Source organism: Scyliorhinus canicula, chromosome 18 (assembly GCF_902713615.1).
Source record: "Scyliorhinus canicula chromosome 18, sScyCan1.1, whole genome shotgun sequence".
Classification (NCBI taxonomy): Eukaryota; Metazoa; Chordata; class Chondrichthyes; order Carcharhiniformes; family Scyliorhinidae; genus Scyliorhinus; species Scyliorhinus canicula.
Window position 1 is genome coordinate 94,435,946 of NC_052163.1, and position 18,572 is coordinate 94,454,517.

Below are 18,572 nucleotides of genomic sequence, written 5' to 3' on the forward strand. Positions count from 1 at the left end.
GTATTGGTAACTATATACAATGTCTAAGCACCTTATTCACTTCAATAAATGCTCAGTGTATCTATGTTGTATTAAAGAAATCTTGCACTGAGTACGAGCCTCCTGTCTTACAATTTTCAGATACACCTTTTTGTCAATATTTCCCTTTCAATTTTGCTGTCAATGATCATTGTGTTTGCAGGTTCTGGCCTCCAGGTGAGGCCTGTGGAATGGGTTTGCAAACACCTTTTTCCAATTCCCTCGGGTACACACAAAAACATTAACTGCTAGTGATTAGCAATTATGTTAGTATTGTTTTGTCTAGGAACCCTTCAGATGCTGAAATTAGACATTGTGGCATAGCAGAAAATTGAAGACCTGGAACTTTGAGCAGCCAGAAGTAAATTCTGGGGGAAAAAAAACATCCTCTGTGTAATGTGGAATTCACTCGAACATTGTTTGTCTGCTTGGCCCAAGATAGCGCTCTTTCCTTGGGGTTGGGAAAGCTCTGGATCCAAACCTCATTCCAGGACCTGAAGCAAAACCTAAACTGGCACTGAGTCACGTTGAAGGTCCCATCATTCAGATAAATTCATAGATTAATTCAGCACACAAGAAGGTCATTTGGCCCATACTTCCCTGTGCCAACAGTTTCCCCATAGCCCTGCAAGCTTTGCCTTTCCAATTAAACATTGAATTCCTTTTTGAAAGTTACTGCTGAACCTACATCTACTAGCCTTTCCAGCAGAGGGTGAGATATCATAACCCGCCCGGTAAATTGATTTCTTCTCACCAATCTTTTTCCAGCAATTATCTCCATTTGTGTCCTCTGATTACCGACTCTCCAAAGTGGAAACAGTAGTTCCTTACATCCTCTATCAAATCACTTCATAATTTTGAACAGCTCTAATAAATCACCTCTTAAACTTCTTTGCTCTGAGCAGAATAACCCCAGCTTCTCGTTTCTCCACATAACTGAGACACAACTCTCTCAATGATGGCTTATGAGTTGTACGGGGATTTAGCACATCTTCCTGGTTTTTGGACAAAGAGTTATGCAGACTCGAAACATTAGATCCCTTTTTCTCTCCACAGATGCTGTCAGACCTGCTGAGATTGTCCAGCAGTTTCTGTTTTTGTTTCAGATTCCAGCATCTGCAGTAATTTGCTTTTATCTTGTTTTATTTGTCTGTGCCTCTATTTATAAAACTAAGGGTCCTATAATGCTTTCTGAAGCATTAATAGTTGAATAGAAGTCTTCTCAATATGATGCTAAAGATGTGACACTGAGATTCCACAACTGCCTGTTATCTGGCTTTAGGAGAGACTACAGATCCTGTGACGCTATTTGAAGAAGAGGGAAGAGCTGTCCCACTCAACATTCCTCTCACAACTGGTTCTGTATCGCACTGCTGTTTATGGGATAGTGATTAGTTACTGTTTTTGCCGACAAAAAACAGTCACTATACATCCATGCTGGTATTATTTAAATCGCTTTGAGACTATGAAAGGAACAATAGAAATGGAGGTATGATCATCAATTTTGATTTATTGATACACAGTGGTGGTTGATGTGCTGCTCCATTTGTCTCTCAGTCATTAAAATGAATTAATTTTCTTCATTCTTTTTGGTCTCTGTCCTGAAGGTGTGACAGTTTTTGGGCTCCAGCTACATATGTAGTAGCTACCCCTCCGGTAGGTCACCTGGTCAAAATCACTAGGTTATTCAACTACAGGTAGCATCGTAACAGGTAGCATCCATGCTTACCAGTATGCATTCCCAGCAGGTATCACAGGACTCTAGCTGATTCTTCCCCCTGCCACATTCCCCCCCCCCGCCCCCGCTTCACACCCCCACCGCCATGATCAAACACCTTTGAGAGAGGGGCAAAGTTGCAATTTGAGGCATTACAGAAAGCCAGAAAGGCCCATCACATCAGGCAGTGAACCTGGAACCACTGTGGTGAGGCAGGCAGTGAAAGCGTTAACGGCATAAATGTTTTCAGCAGGGCTTTGTGTTGCTGCCGACAGTCGGCCTGGACAGGAATGCTCCCTTGAAAATTGATGGACTCTCAGCGTTAATGTAAATGTGGAGATGTGTAAGCATCTGGATAGCTAACCTGGGAAAATCATCATCCTGCCATTCCTCCTTCAGTTCAACATTTTCCATTCGAAGCGCTGCCTCGCTGGTCCCCATCAGAATCCCGAAGATGGAGGGCACTACAATATTCAGCAGCTGTACAGATGTAATAAATGATATTGATTAAAAACATTAGGACAGCCGTCTGGTATAACCACATAAAATCACGGCATGTCATTTAACTAGCCTTGAAATAGAAACAAAAAAAAAGGGTTTGAAAAGAACCACTTACATTCTCTCGGATGTTATGGCTCGTTATTTTAATAAGAAATGGTCCTTTTGTCCATCAACAACATATTCCTCCGTCTGTTCGTCCTCAAGTAGAGAATTTAAATTGTTAATTCTGAAAGCAGCAGCTTAAATAGCTGATCTTTTGCCCACCTTCACAAGGAACCTTCCTATGCTGGGTATATCTCTGCTCTCATCCCCGGTATGGGTACAGATGCCAGTCACAGACTTAATTTTTTCATTGCCAGCAGACTCCTGACATGCACAGTGCTGCGTGGAAAGGTAATTACCAGGTTGGCAGGCACATCAGCAAACGGCAGCCTTATCCTGATTGGTGGCACGCTGTGATGAAATCTGCAAGCACCATCCAATCACCGAAGGGAGAAATCAGAACATACTGTTCATCCTGCACCACATCTCCTCCTTTATCTGTTCACAGCTCGGTGCTACTTTATCTGCTTCCTCTCCCACTCCTCTGAAAACTCCCACCTTTCTTCTTCACCCGAACATCTTCTCTCTATTAGACTTGACAAAAAATCCAAAGGATGGTGTCAGGTCAGAGCTGTGTACAATGTGTATCAGAGCATTCCCAAGTGTGTGCATAGAATGAAAACGGCAGAGGACCAACAGAGAATATATAAAAAGGAGTGCAGAAGGGATGTGTCTGATAAAGGGCTGCCCCCGCCCACCAGACAATGAGTCCCTACAGATTATTCAATTGTGGTAAAGTAAGACAAATTCTGATCTTCCCCCGATGTCTGCACTTCCTTCAAGAGTCACAGGAAATCGTTTGCAGTCTCGAAAAATCGGTGTTGTGTACATTTGAAGAGATTATAATGCAATAGGATGGAAATGTTAAAATGACAAAGGGATAGGATGGGGTTGACAGAATAGGACTGTTTGCGGTAGTTCAGGGTCTAGAACAAGGGGCCGGCGATGCATAATTAAATGTAAGAGACTTAAAACAGAGAACAGAACAAACTCCCCTCACACAAAGTGGTCTGAGGCTGTGGATTTCACTTCTGAGGTTAGTCACCGAGATAAAAACGATGCCAACATTCAAGATTAGATTGGATAGATAAATGAAGGAAACGGGGATGGGGAGATGGGAAAGATCTAATAAAATGCGATTACAGCAATTTACTTTCACGCAAGTTATTGTCATTATGGACTGGTTGAGCCTATATTTTTAATGACAGGAAAGATGATTAATTTATTTTCACCAGGTTTGGGTATACCAAACATATTGTGTGCATATACGAAGTAAATACAAGTATACAATCATTTAATTTGAGTCCATTAGGGGCCAGGGAGTTGGCCGGGGGGGGGGGGGGGGTTTGCTGGCTATGTGAAACAACAGTCTATTTGTCCTACGCACTCGGTCAGTATTCTCAGAATATTGTGGACCCTCCAGATGTTTCATTGTAAAGATACAAATGTTTGTTTGAATGAGCTGCATAGACAGTGAGCTTCTTGTTCCACTTGCATGATTGCAGGGCAAGGAAATGTTCACTTGCCGCTTATATCCTGCGAATGTGCGGAACTCACTGAATGATTTGCCAAGTGTGTGCACAGTACAAAAATGGCAGAAAACCAGCAACGAATATATAAAAGGGCAGGATGCTTATTCATGGCCCTGATAATGGGCTGCTACACTCACTCTATGCGTGAAAAATAAGTTTCTTATTTTTTCCTCCCTCTCTTGAAGATGTTGGCTTCAAAATTTGGATACTGCCTGTTTGTTCAGCACTGCAGGAGCTGCTTTGCTTCCAAAATGGCTTTGATAGTGTGCCCCTGTACTTTTGGTCCTGGCACCCGGACGTCATTTTGGGAAGGGCGTTTACATGACCACAGGTTGCCTCTGCCAGAAGCATGCAGAGTAGATAGATTCATCAAGGTGTGATGTTGATTTGTGCTGGTTGATTTCTACTGCTGCGATTCGAATGGCTTCCGGAGTTCTTCAAAGGAGGTGAACTTTCACCAGGAGGCCAGAGGCCATATCCAGCCAGCTTGTTTAGGGAGCAATTATGCTCCCCAAAACCTCATTGAGGAACAGTGTGTCAGCTCAGCTGCATGAAGAAGGCCTCACTGAGATCTGTCACCTTCTGCAGCCACATCTGCAGCATCAGAGCAGAGTGAGGGTAGCAGATTGCAGCGGTTCGGAGATTGTCCATGACCATGAACGGCCAAAATGCTATGCACCCCCCCCATCAAAGTGGGGGAGTGAAATGGCACGGACAAGATTCCCCATCAGGTTTCAGGAAGTCCGCCCTTGCTCCAATTAGGGCCCTTACATGGTCATACAAGGGCTTTTTCTGCCCAGCCTCAATTTTTAGACTGGTGGGTGAATGACAGAACCATGGGGGGGGGGGGGGGGGGGGGGGGGGCGCCGCAGAATGTGGCGACTAGGGGCTTTTCACAGTAACTTCATTGAAGCCTACTCGTGACAATAAGTGATTATTATTGCACTTCACCTGCCTCTAACCATCTCAGTATTCTCTTGAAAACAATGTTAAAATAGTTGTTTGATGGTACAGTACTTGAGTATTCCAGAAAAACAGACATAACGTTGAAGATTCTGTCCTGAGGAGTGCAAAATGAAAAACTTTGACAACTTGTCTCTGTTTTCAGCATTGTGAACTACCAAACAACTATTTGTATACCTGAGACATAGGTACAATAAAGACCAAATTCAGGATATCAACAACATAGTTCCACTCACGGCTAAGTTAAGGATGGCTCAGTGGCAAGCACTGCTGCCTCACAGTGCTAAGGAGCTGGGTTTAATTCCGACCTCGGTGATTGGCTGTGTGGAGTTTGCACTTTCTCCATGTGTCTGCATGGCTTTCCTCCGGGTACTCCGGTTTCCTCCCACAGTCCAAAGATGTGGTTAGGTATAGGAGATTATTGGGATAGGTGGGGATGAGTTTGGGCGGCGTGCTCTTTCAGAGGGTTGGTGCAGACTCGAAGGGCCGAATGGCCTCCTTCTGTACTTTAGGAATTCTATAAGAACAGGTAAGTCATCTACGGAATGTCTCTAAGGAAATTAGAACCGCAGTTCATTTTCAAGTGAGCTGATCATGCTAAAGTTAAACACAGTCCCATGATCGAGGGAATGTTTTTGCAGGATAAGATTGAACAGGTTATGCCATGCCCTACACTTGGTCAGAGATGCACAATTTTTTTTCATTTTTCAATTTGATCCGTTCGTGCCATTATATCGCTTTACTAGATGACCGCAACATAAGCAATGCACGTTTGAAACATGCCTGCACTATAAACTCACTTAAGCGGAAATGATTTGGGCAGTACAATTGATGCCACTGTCAAACATGTAGTAAATCTCTCTAACCATGTACTCTCAGCAAACGAGGAGTTCATTCTTGCGCATGGCTTCAATTTTAGTATGCCTTAATCCCACATCAAACAGAAACACGTATTTGCTGAGTTCAAACTCCTCTACTCCCAGCTATCCCGCACAAAACAACTTTCACTGAAGACTCTGAATCATTGAAGGCACTAAGCCCAACCGGACAACTCTGCTCTAAGGTAAGCTACAAAAAAAGCTTGTTCGACTTGTGTAAGAGTAACGAGCTGGCGTGTGGTATAAATGACAGGATTCGTCCTCGTGGCTCACTTTTGGGCATGTTAGCAGGGTGTTTCCCAGCGCCTGTAGTACCGAGAACGACCCTGCTATTGAACGGGAATCTGCACTTAGGCTAATTTCCTGCACTAACGAGCTCAGCTCAGTGCAGGAAGAGATTGGGGAGCCATTTTTAAATGGTGCCCCGATCTCTGAACCCCTCACCGTGGCGTCCATACCCTCCAATGCCCCAACTTAGTAATCAAAGGGTCCTTGAGCCCCCCACACCACGTCTCATAAGGAGAGGGCACCCTTGGGCCCGATACACAGCACAGGCAAGGTGCCACCTGGGAAATTTGGCACTGCCAGTCTGGTACCCTGAAAGTGCCTCTGCCAACCTGGAAGTACCACCTGGGCACACTTGCATTGCCGAGTGGCATTGCCAGGATGCTGACTAAGGACCATACAGGATTTACACATTGATAGAAATTCTGTGTCCAAGAGCTTGTTTGACTTTTCTAGCCTATTAGCTAATGTGTCACTTAAGGAAGACACAGACATTTACACCATGTCACTATGCCATGGTGATCTCTATGTGCCACCATTGTCTGAATCTGCATCCATTAAGTTTATAAACTCAGCAACTTGTGCTGTTGAGTTCAGTTTTAACAACCCAAATAGATGGTGTTGCTACTGGATCCCCTATCGGCCCTAGTCTTGCTAACATCTTTGTCAGTTTCCATGAGAAACACAATTTCGATGGAATGATACCGAACCTCCTACCCCTTGCACGTTAGGTGCTGCGGCCTCCAGTTATGTCCCACCTAATCCTGCACGAGAGTGGGATGTGTGTCAGTAAGTGTGGTGCAATGTGTTTGAGTAATTTGTCTGTCGTGCTTGAATAGCTGGCAGTGTAAGCTATGAATGTGGATTAGAGGCATGCAGCGGTGCAAAGTATGTGAGGGTGAGGTGAAGCTGAGCGCAAGGTAGGAGTTGTGAATCATAACAGATTGTTGCAGGTGAATGATGGAAGTCAGTGCATTGGTCAGCATGTGATGCTAGTCATACAGGGGGCAGGATATTGCATTCCAAGATGCACTCACTAGCTTTGACTACCCATGTGGGATCATTTAACTTTTTGTAGTAGCTGGTAGCCACATCATGGCTACCATCGACACCGCAAACTGCCGGCTCAAAGTGGAGAGGATCTCCAGGAAGATCGCGCATATAGACACTGACATTAAGTTTCTACAAAGATGCAGAAAAGCAGACAAGATCCCAAAAGGGCTACAGATCACAAACCCACTCAAATCGACCTACAACACAGACTACGCTGAAAGACTCTGCCGCCGCACCTCTGTCACACTCCTCAAACACCTCGTACACCAGCTCTACAGCAGTCGACGCAACCTGGAAACCGGCATCTCCACATCATGGCTACCATTAACTTTTTGTGGCACTACATTCAGATATTCAGGCTCGGCTCCTGACTTTGACTGCCACAGCCAAATGATTCCACACTGCGTTTAGAAAGCCACCTGTGGATAGATGACATTTCTCCACCTCTTCACTCAAGGCCTCCAGTGCAGCATCAGAACATTTGAGCCCCCCGTCCTTACCTTGATGTACCCGTTCTTTTGTATTTCTACAGGTCAAACTCACTATTACAATAATTCTGATACTTGCTCCTGTAAAATGCACTTTCCCCTTAAGAGGTGCGAGCTATCGCTTCTCGGCCTTTTGGCTAAGATTGAGCGTAGATTGAGCCTTTTGGCTCAGATCTGGTATGTCTCCTTTATGGGGACCATGAATTGGATTCAATTTAAATTGGTTTTTGGAGCAGGCAAAGAGCTGGATTAGGGGTTCGCCTCTGTCCACAGTCTGAGCCCTGCCTTTGTAACTAAGATAAAGTAATTTTTAAAAAAAGAGGTGCGAGCTGGCTTGAAGCAGAGCAGGACTTGTCCTAGTTTCTCACAACATTGTGACCCATGCTCAGATGTGCAGTCACTCAACAGCATGCTTAGCGCTGACTGGATGCTACGATCATTCAAATGAACAGGCAGCAGGATGTGTGTGTGATGTCTGCACTGGAAACAACAGGCATGGGTTAATCATGCATTGCAATCCAAGTGTCATTTTTCAGGTCTTATCAAATTACAAGGCCACTGTTGCTTGTTAGGGTGCAGTTCCATGGTTAATAGTTTCTTTCAGTAACCAAGTGCTTCTAATCTGTAACCCCAGAGAATGAGGTTCACGGTACATTAAATTGTGGGATAACAACACCAATGACCTCTCCTTGATGTCCATACTTTCCCACAGCAATGACTGGATATCGACCAAAGCCGAGATAAATTGGAGCTGTTTTTAATCTGGAAAACAAAATACAATTATGGGGCAATATGACAGAAATGTTTAAAACTACAACAAATAGGACTGACAGGAGCAGTCTGTTAATCGTAGTTTGCAGCTACAATGGGCCAGAGATGCAGAATTAATTGTAAGAGATTTAAAAGAGAGAGCAGGAGAACCCCATCACACAGGGAGACGCAAGGATTTCACTTCTTGGGTTAGTAGTTGAAGTAAAAACAATGTCAATGAGGGCAAAATGGTGGCGCAGTGATTAGCACGGTTGCCTCACGGCACCAAGGTCCCAGGTTCGATCCCGGCTCTGGGTCACTCTCCGTGTGGAGTTTGCACATTTCCCCAGTATTTGCATGCGTTTCGCCCCCACAGCAGTGGCCTGTGCCTTTAATTCAAATAGAAGGCTGTGCTATTTTAGACTGGTGATTGCCAACTGTCCAGCCTCAGGGATGACTTGGTTTGATTGATTTGGCTAATGGACAATGAATTGGCCTAAAAGGCTGTGCTCTACCCGGTAACAGGTGATGGTTGGATATTATCCCACTGGAAAGTTTTTCAGAGCCGAGATGTTCCATTTTGGTTTCACTTTTAATTCCGCAGCATAGATGCAGGGTTCTAACTAACTCTCTCCAGAAACAACCAAACTAAACCACTTCAGAAGGCCACTGTCAGGACATTCACTCTGCAGCAAGCCTGGATGTCAATCTCTTGAGACTGCAAAGGCCTGCAGTCAAATCATGAGCTGGAAGCAAGGTTTGAAGTGGAATAAATTGTCAATGCAGAAATATGTAGGCCTGAATGTGAACTTCGAGCTGAAGGCCCGTTTGATAAGAAATAAGAACAATTGTTCCACACAATGCTTGCTGTCAATGAGTACTACATTTTCTAGCCTGCAGGGACCCTTAATGAATGACTCTGCAAGGAAGACCATTGCCAGTTATAAATCAGAGGCTTTGATCAACCAGCCTGCTGTGAGGAAAGTGTGTTTTAAAAAAACTACCATTTGAAGCAAAAACTCTTATCTTTTGAACTTCATTCCTATTTTTACCCCTTTCTAAACTCTGGGTTTGTCTATATTGTGTGTGGGTAGAGAGTGAGACAGTTAAAGGAGTAGTAGATATTAGCTTGTTGTTATCCAGTTATATTTACTGTATATTTCAAGATAGTTCTTGGTATAAATAAACAACAATCATGTTTCAACTTACAAACTTGGTGTCTGTATTTATTGGGCAGCCAAGGACTTTGGATTTTTTAAAGAATTATTGGTTATAATAATAATAATTTGTATTAGGGTCACAAGTAGGCTTGTAACACTGTAATGGAGTTACTTTGAAAATCACCTAGTCACACTCCGGCGCCTGCTTGGGTACACTGAGGGAGAATACAAAACGGCCAATTCACCTAACAAGCACATCTTTCGGGACTCGAGAGGAAACCGGAGTACCCGGATGAAACCCATGCAGAAACGGGGAGAACGTGCAGACTCTGCACAGTGACCAAAGCCGAAAATCGAAGCCGGGTCCCAGGCGCTGTGAAGCAACAGTGCTAACCACTGTGTGGTTAGTTCACTTGTGTTGTGACACCGGGGTACGTGGGGCTAGACTTAACTGAGCATTAGCCTAGGGTGGCGTACAGTATATGAAGCAAAGGACAAACAGAAAATAGTTTTTAACATTGGTCAAGTTATTATCTTTGAGGGCCAGGAAAGTTGGGGCTGGAAGGAGATATTGTGCTGTGCATGTGCCGCCGGTATGAATGGGATGCTAGGCAATGAGCAGGGCGGCACGGTGGCGCAGTGGTTAGCACTGCTGCATCATGGTGACGAGGTCCCAGGTTCAATCCCGGTCCTGGATCACTGTCAATGTGGAGTTTGCACATTCTCCCAGTGTCTGCATGGGTTTCACCCCCACAACCCAAAGATATGCAGGTTAGGTGGAGTGGCCACGCTAAATTGCCCCTTAATCAAAAAAAATAATAATTGGGTGCTGTACATTTATAAAAAAGAGAATAAATACTGGTTATAACCAAACACTAATGTTCCATGTGTGTCTGCATGATCAGGGGAGCCATAGAACACAACATGGTACCAGGAGTTCTGAAGAACTAAAGGTGACCGCAGACAAGAAAATCCATGCTGGAGAATAGAAGAACCTGAACGAACGACTTCTCTGCCAACCTGGTGAACTCAGGATTTGCGACTCCACGCAACGCAAGATGGTGAAGTTTGAGATGGATGGTTTGAAGATACCCCATCAACTTCAAGTCTCGGGCAATCTGGACACAAACTGGTGCGGTTCTAAACAGCAGTTTGAACTGCCCATGGCCTCCAGGCGTTGCCTGATGAAAGGCGATGCTGCTAACAGCAGAAGCTTTGCCAGCATGTGAACTGTATAACTCTTTCGGCTTTGATAACGAAGAACAGAGCTACAATGCAGTGATTCAGCGCTTTGATCTCCATTGTTCTAGAAAAGAATGGGACCGTTGAACGTTAGAGTTCCGTTCCCGTGCCAAAAAACACTAGGAATTGTTCGACAACTTTGTGACAGACTTAAGATTAAAGGCCCAGTCATGCAATTTTGGGCAGTTGTAATCCTCAATGATCCATGACCAAATCGTTTATGGGAACGCACCAGATGTTGTGCTACGAGAACAATTGTTCAGGGAAGATAACCTCATGCTGGACGCCACCATCAGAATATGCCAGGCAAGTGAACTATCTGTGCAGCAGATCGGCGCCTTCAGCACAGAAACTGTTGCCGCCAATCTTGGAAGCGATGCTGTCGCCATAACTGCAGTGACGCAGTTCAGAAAGAAACGTGGTCTCAGTGCAGGTGGCCATTTTGAACGCACCGTTATGCAACCGCACATAAAATGTGGTCCCGGTGCGGGTGGCCATTTCGTGCCACAAATGTGGCAGCAGACGCTTGCCATGGCGATACCCTGCTTTCAAAACAAATTAAGACCATAAGACATAGGAGTGGAAGTAAGGCCATTCGGCCCATCCAGTCCACTCCGCCATTCAATCATGGCTGATGGGCATTTCAACTCCACCTACCAGCATTCTCCCCGTAGCCCTTAATTCCTCGCGACATCAAGAATTTATCTATCTCTGCCTTGAAGCCATTTAGCGTCCCGGCCTCCACTGCACTCCGCGGCAATGAATTCCACAGGCCCACCACTCTCTGGCTGAAGAAATGTCTCCGCATTTCTGTTCTGAATTTACCCCCTCTAATTCTAAGGCTGTGCCCACGGGTCCTCGTCTCCTCGCCTAACGGAAACAGTTTCTTTGCGTCCACCCTTTCTAAGCCATGTATGTGTGGCAGAACGGATTACTTTGCCCGCCGATGGACAAATGTCCAGTCGGAAAAGAAGAGTCCAGACAAGGACAAAGGGGATAACTAACCAATGTGAATATGGTTCTGAAGAATGACTCAAACAGTTTGGCCGGCTGAAACATAGAAGTGACGCTTTCAGTTTGCAGTCACAGTGAGGTGAATGCAGGAGCTATTGAGGACAGATGGGCGATTCCAGTAATGCTCAATGGATCAACCATCAAGTGCAAATGAGATACGGGAGCGAGGGTAAACCTAATTCCGTTCTCGGTGGTTCAGCAGCTAAAGGTCGAACCTCACATCATTGTGGGAGGAATGCTTCTGAAAGACTACAATGGTCATTGGATCCCAACTCTGGGAGAATGCGAGCTTAATGTCACGGTCAAAGAGGTAACACACAGAATACGATTGTCCGTGGCGGAAACAGAGCGTGATTCGCTCATTGGGGTGCAGGCACGTGAAGCGCTCGGGTTCGTCAAGAGGGTGTACACCTTTCTCCAAAGGAAGGGGGATGTGATGATATGCACATATGCATATTTGTATATAGTATTTGTATGCACCAATGTATATAACTGATGATCAATATACGTAGCGACAGTTATGACCTCCTATCAGTAGGTGGAACCAGACACACATGGATCCATTTTATATTTACATATATATTATATATATATATATCGGATGACGGACGAGAAGCGGGCAGTTGGCAGCAGGACGGACAACAGGACAGTCGCATCTCACCTTCGCTCTACAGCAATTTAGATATAAATGTATGTACGTAGGTTTGTTGGCTACCTCCCCATGTGTTAAGAATAAATACTGGTTATAACAAAACACAAATGTTCTATGCGTGTCTTCATCATCAGGGGAGCCATAGAACACAACAATCTAGGTGCTCCAGTTTCCTCTCACAAGTCCCGAAAGACGTGCTTGTTAGATGAATTGGATATTCTGAAATCTCCTTCAGTGTACCTGAACAGGCGCCGGAGTGTGGCGACTGGGGGATTTTCACACTAACTTCATTGCAATGTTTATGTTAGCCAAGTTGTGACACCAATAAAGATTATTATTTTATTCCCAGCAGCCTTCATGCCTCGCAGGATCTACCCAAGTCCCACGAGACGTCGGAATCTGAAGCACGGCCAAAAGGGACGTGACCAAACGGCACGTGCCTAAGTAGAGTTTAAATCTACTCAGGGACGCTTCCCAGGATCTACTAGCCTCCCAGGATGCTGCAGCCCCGCGCCATATAAACATGGACCAGACGGAACGGCACACGGGGGATTTCCCGGGCCATCGGAGATCCCTGTGTGGCTGCCCTCCCCCTGGAATGCGAGCACCTTGGCACTGCTCAGCTGGTATCTTGGCACTGCCAAGCCGGCAGGAGCACTGCCCGGGTGCCAGTGCAAGGGTGCCCGGGTAGCACTGCCAAGGGTCATGTCCCAAGAAAAGAGAGTGGGGGATGGTGTTTGAAGGGTGGGGGTGCATTCCAGCTAATCAGGGGCCTCTGGGAGGTTTGAGGGGGGGGGGGGGTAACGGGACATGAGGGGCCTGAAGTGGGAGGATGTCCAGCGACCCATAGTGGGGTGTCCTCACTTGGGGTGGTGTAGGGAGTGATATTGACCATGAATGAGGGTGGGGGACCCATTTGCTCAGATGGGATAGGGGCACCGTTTCAAAATGGCGGCCCGATCTCAGCGTTCAGCTCCCCAGTACTGAAAAAAGTATAAGCGTGGGCTAAACATGTGAGAATCTCCCCAGGGCCCAAAAAAGTGACTAAGTATCGTTTGATTGCAGTGGGGAACTCACCGGCAGAGCTGGCGGCCCCGTAAGACCCACCACAAATGAACTTAGAAATTTTCCCATTAAAGTCGCCCACAATGCTTTGACCTCAACTGCTTTTTGTGGTAGTAAATTCCACAGGCTCACAATTATTTGAGTGAAGAAATGTCTCCTCATCTCAGTCCTGAATTATTTTCTCCTGTATCCTTAGACTGTGACCCCTGGTTCTGGACTCCCACAACATTGGGACGATCCTTCCTGCATCTACCTCGTTCAATCCTGTAAAAATGTTATAGGTTTCCATGAGAAACCCCTCATTTTTCTAAACTCCAGTGAATGTAATCCTACCCGACTCTCTCTGCATATGTCAGCCCCATTATCCCAGGAATCAGCCGAGCAAACCTTAACTTAACTCCCTCAAGAACATCCTTTCTCAGATAAGGAGACCAAAACAGCGCACAATATTCCCGGTGTAGACTCACCAAGGTCCTCTGAATCTGCAGCAATACATTTTAAGCAATATCATTTGCTTTCTTCACTCCTGCTGCACCTGCATGTTTACTTTCAGCGACTGGTGTACTAAGACACACAGGTGTGATAAATGTAGAAATTGTTATATGTTATATTTTGTTGTAGTTATTAAAAAACCTGGTTTAAAATACATACATGCAGTTTGCTGCTTAAACTGTAATTAAGGGGTCGTAAAAGTTGAGGTCATGATTCATTCCAACCACTTACTTGATTACAGATAAAGGTCTGATCAAATATTGTTATGATTGCTGGAGATTCCCTGCAGAGTAGATAATTTATGAGGGAGTGTGATTTAGTCCTAGCTAAGCAGGTTAGGTGACATCTTAGTGAGATACAGATGATATGACTCATGGGCGGAGCCAGGTCAGTCTGTAGTTTTGCAGTTTGCCATAGGATTTGAGTATGACAAGACAGAAGGATAAGTTGATCAAAGTTTTTTCAAATGCTGTTAGGTCGAGCAGACGTGTACGGAGTCTGCTTAATTAGAGTAGCAGATATAGATAGTAAGTTTAAGTTTTTCCTGGAGTTTAGAAACTGTAATTGTAAAGCAATTTCTTTGATGTTAATGTGGTCAATTATGTGTTTAAATCTAAGTTTGTTTTAACATAGAAGGTACCTACTAGTCAGAGTCATCATTACCGGGGTGAAGTATCCTTTCCTCACAGTTTTACAAATTAAACAAAATTGTTTGGCGTTCTCATCTGGTATTTTAACAATGCTCGAGTCTGGTCCAGTATTCTAACACAGGTTGATATTCCCCTCTCACAATCTATAGTCATTCTGATAATTATCTGCCTTCCAGTTTTCATGACGAATGTGGATTTATTCACATTATACTCCATCTGCCATGCACTTGCCCATTCACCCAACTTCTCCAATTCACAAGGCAGCACGGTGGCCCATTGGTTAGCATTGTTGCCTCACGGCACTGAGGATCAGGGGTCGATCCCATGGGGAGTTTTCACATTCTCGCCGGAGAATTTCTGAGGGGTTTCCAGTGTTTTTTAACCTCTCGCTCCCTCTCCGCAAGCATGGCTCCCAGGCCCTGTTTGTCAATGCTTTCACTAATTCGCGCCTGTGAGACGTCTGCCTAAAAGAGGTGGGGCATCACAGAAAGGTGGAGCATGAAGTTTCCAAGCTGTTAATGATATTGAAATCCAGGCAAATGACAATTTTTCATGGATCCGCCAGCACAGGCCATACAAATCAATATTGCCACCAGCGAGGGACTGGAACATGGCATCGGAATTAGTGCCTGGTGCAAACCTCAATTTTTTTGACTATCCCTGTTTCTCCGCCCGATCGCGATTCGCATACCTGGCATTGTGAAGCAGAGAATTCAGGCCATTAATGATTTAGAAAATAGAACTAAACGTAATATCTCCAAATTTGCAAATGATACAAAGCTGCGTAGGGGGGGGAGCAATGAGGACGATGCAAAAATTCTTCACTGTGAATTGGGCAAGTTTTATTTTCTTTTAAAAATAAATTTAGAGTACCCAATTATTTTTTTCTCCATTTAAGGGGCAATTTAGCGTGGCCAATCCACCTAACCAGCACATCTTTGGGTTGTGGGGGTGAAACCCACACAGACATGGGGAGAATGTGCAAACTCCACATGAACAGTGACCCAGGGCTGGGATTCGAATCCAGGTCTTCAGCGCCACAGTCCCAGTGCTAACCACTGTGCCACATGCCGCCCAGTACTCCTTTCTAAAACGTGAACCTGGTGGAAGGGCTTCTGCGGGGAGCCGAGGTGCTGAGTAGTCATCTTTGTTCATAGGCAGAGACTGGGGGCGCTGGGCTTGCCGTCCAAGTGTTCGGTGGTGGGTGAGGTTTTTTTTGGGGGGGGGGCACCCTTAGGTGGGGAGAGTGGTGGGCTGCTGGGGGGGGGGGGCACTGCGCATGCAGCTCCACCATGCCAACCCCGGATCGTGTGTCCCCGTTCCAGGTATAGGGTCTGGGGTCCATTGAGAGGGGCCCACTGTGGCCGGGAGTGTGTGAGCAGGGCGTGCCGGGTGTGGGGGAGGGGGAAGATCAATGGGGGAAATGGAGTGTCCTGGGTGGGAGCCAATGCTGTTTGTTGGTCTAACACCCTCGCCCAATTCCTTATGGATATTGAACGGTATGGGCCATATTTTGGACCCAGCAGACCAGGCCCTTGTTGTGCTGCTGGTAGGCCACGCGGCCAGACACTGGAGACGGCCGCAGCAGCAGCATCTGCAGCTCGAGGCGGTGGCCAATGTGCCGGAATCCACCCAACCCCGAGGAGCCAGCCGCCTATCAGGCTATGGTGAGACCCAGAGGAAATGAAATGAAAATCACTTATTGTCACAAGTAGGCCTCAAATGAAGTTACTGTGAAAAGCCCCTAGTCGCCACATTCCGGCGCCTGTTCAGGGAGGCTGGTGCGTGCACAACAACTACATCCTGGGCAGTCAGACAACCCCGGCCTTTTGGAGGACCACCCCAGGATGGCAGGTTGGCTCTTGGGGGATAATGAGTACCCGCTGAGGGCCTGGTTAATTTTCTTTTATACAGATGTGGGCGTCGCTGGTTAGGCCAGCATTTATTGCCCATCCCTAGTTGCCATTCAGAAGGTGGTGATGAGTTGCCTTCTTGATCTGCTGCAGTCCGTCAGGTGTAGGTACACCCACTGTGCTGTTAGGGAGTTCCAGGATGTTGCCCCAGCGACAGTGAAAGAGCGGTGATATATTTCCAAGCCAGGGTGGTGAGTGACTTGGAGGGGAACTTACTGGTGGTGTGGTGCCCAGCTATGTGCTGCTTTTGTCTTTCTAGATGGTAGTGGTCATGGGTTTGGAAGGTGTTGTCTGAGGAAGCTTGGTGAGTTACTGCAGTGCATCTTGTAAATGTTCATCAAGTGTTCTGCTTTATCCTGGATGGTTTTGAACTTCTTAAGTGTTGTTGGAACTGCACTCATTCAGGCAAGTGGAGAGCATTCCATTACATTCTTGACTTGTGCCTTGTAGATGGTGGACAGGCTTTCGGGGTCAGGAGGTGAGTTACTCATCGTAGGATTCCTAGACTTTGACAAGCCCTGGTAGGCACAGTATTAATGTGACTAGTCTAGTTCAGTTTCTGATCAATGATAACTCCCAGGATGTTGATTGTGGGGGATTCAGCGATGGTAATGCCATTGAATATCAAAGGGGGATGGTTAGATCCTCTCTTCTAGGAGATGGACATTGCCTGGCACTTGTGTGGCACAAATGTAATTTGCCACTTGTCAGCCCAAGCCTGGATGTTGTCCAGGTCTTGCTCCATTTGGACATGGACTGCTTCATTATCTGAGGAGTCGTGAATGGAGCTGAGTATTGTGCAGTCATCCGCAAACATCCCCACTTCTGACCGTATGATGGAAGGGATGTCATTGATGAAGCAGCTGAAGATGGTTGGGCCTTGGACACTACCCTGAGGAACTCCTGCAGTGATGTCCTGGAGCTGAGATGATTGACCTCCAACCAACACAAATATCTTCCTTTGTGCGAGGTATGACTCCAACCAATGGAGAGTTTCCCCCCTGATTCGCATTGACTCCAGTTTAGCTTGGGATCCTTGATGCCACACTTGGTCAAATGCTGCCTTGTGTCAAGGGCAGTCACTCTCATCACCTCTGCCATTCAGCTCTTTTGTCCATGTATGAACCAAGGCTGTAATGAGGTCAGGAGCTGAGTGACGCTGACGGAACCCAAATTGAGTGTCCATGAGCAGCTTATTGCCGAATAAGTGCTGCTTGATAGCACTGTTGATGACTCCTTCCATCACATTGCTGATGATGGAGAGTAAAATGATAGAGCGGCAATTGGCTGGGTTGGATTTGTCCTGTTTCTTGAGTACAGGACATACCTGGGCAATTTTCCACATTGCTGGGTAGATGCCAGTGTTGTAGCTGTACTGGAACAGCTGGGCTAGGGTGCGGTAAGTTCTGGAGCACAAGTCTTCAATACTATTGCTGGGATATTGTCAGGGCCCATAGCCTTTGCAGTATCCAGTGCCTTTATCTATTTCTTGATATCACATGGAGTGAATTGTACTGGCTGAAGACTGACATCTGCAATGCTGGAGACCTCCGGAGGAGACCGAGATGGATCATTCACTCGGCACTTCTGGCTGAAGATTGTTGCCAATGCCTCAGCCTCGTCTTTCCCACATACGTGCTGGGCTCCTCCATCATTGAAGATGGGGATATTTGTCGAGCCGCCTCCTCCAGTGAGTTGTTTAATTGTTCAACACCATTTACGGCTAGATGTGGCAGGACTACAGAGCTTGGCTCTGAGCCATTCATTGTGGAATCGTTTAGCTCTGTCTATTACTTGCTGCTTATGCTGTTTGGCACACAGGTAGTCCTGTGTTGTAGCTTCACCATATTGAAACCTCATTTTTCAGTGTGCCCGATGTTGCTCCTGGCCTGCTCTCCTGCACTCTTCATTGAACTAGGGTTGATCCGCTGGCTTGGTGGTAATGATAAAGTGGGGGATATCCCAGGCCATGAGGTTGCAGACTGTGGTTGAATACAATTCTGCTGCTGATGGCCCACAGCACCTCATGGATGCCCATTCTTGAGTTGCTAGATTTGTTCGTATTCCATTTAGCCTGGTGGTAGTGCCACACAACAC

At 46.0% G+C, this 18,572-nt stretch overlaps 1 protein-coding gene across 6 annotated transcripts in view; it reads right to left on the minus strand.

Moving 5' to 3' along the window:
- LOC119953154 (caytaxin-like) overlaps window positions 1-18,572 on the minus strand; it is a 119,042-nt gene that overhangs the window by 67,662 nt on the left and 32,808 nt on the right. For 3 of the 6 annotated variants that reach the window (XR_005457972.1, XM_038777075.1, XM_038777074.1), the window contains exons 2-3: window positions 2,352-2,872; window positions 2,100-2,215 (exon numbers count right to left, since the gene is read on the minus strand). The exons of 1 other annotated variant lie outside the window; for it this stretch is intronic. Coding sequence is in view for 4 of the 5 variants with exons in the window: in XM_038777075.1 (XP_038633003.1) it covers window positions 2,100-2,176 (77 nt within the window). In the remaining variant the exon portion in view is untranslated. The remainder of the gene's footprint in view (window positions 1-2,099; window positions 2,216-2,351; window positions 2,873-18,572) is intronic. 2 more of the 6 variants (XM_038777077.1, XM_038777076.1) reach the window with 1 other exon arrangement.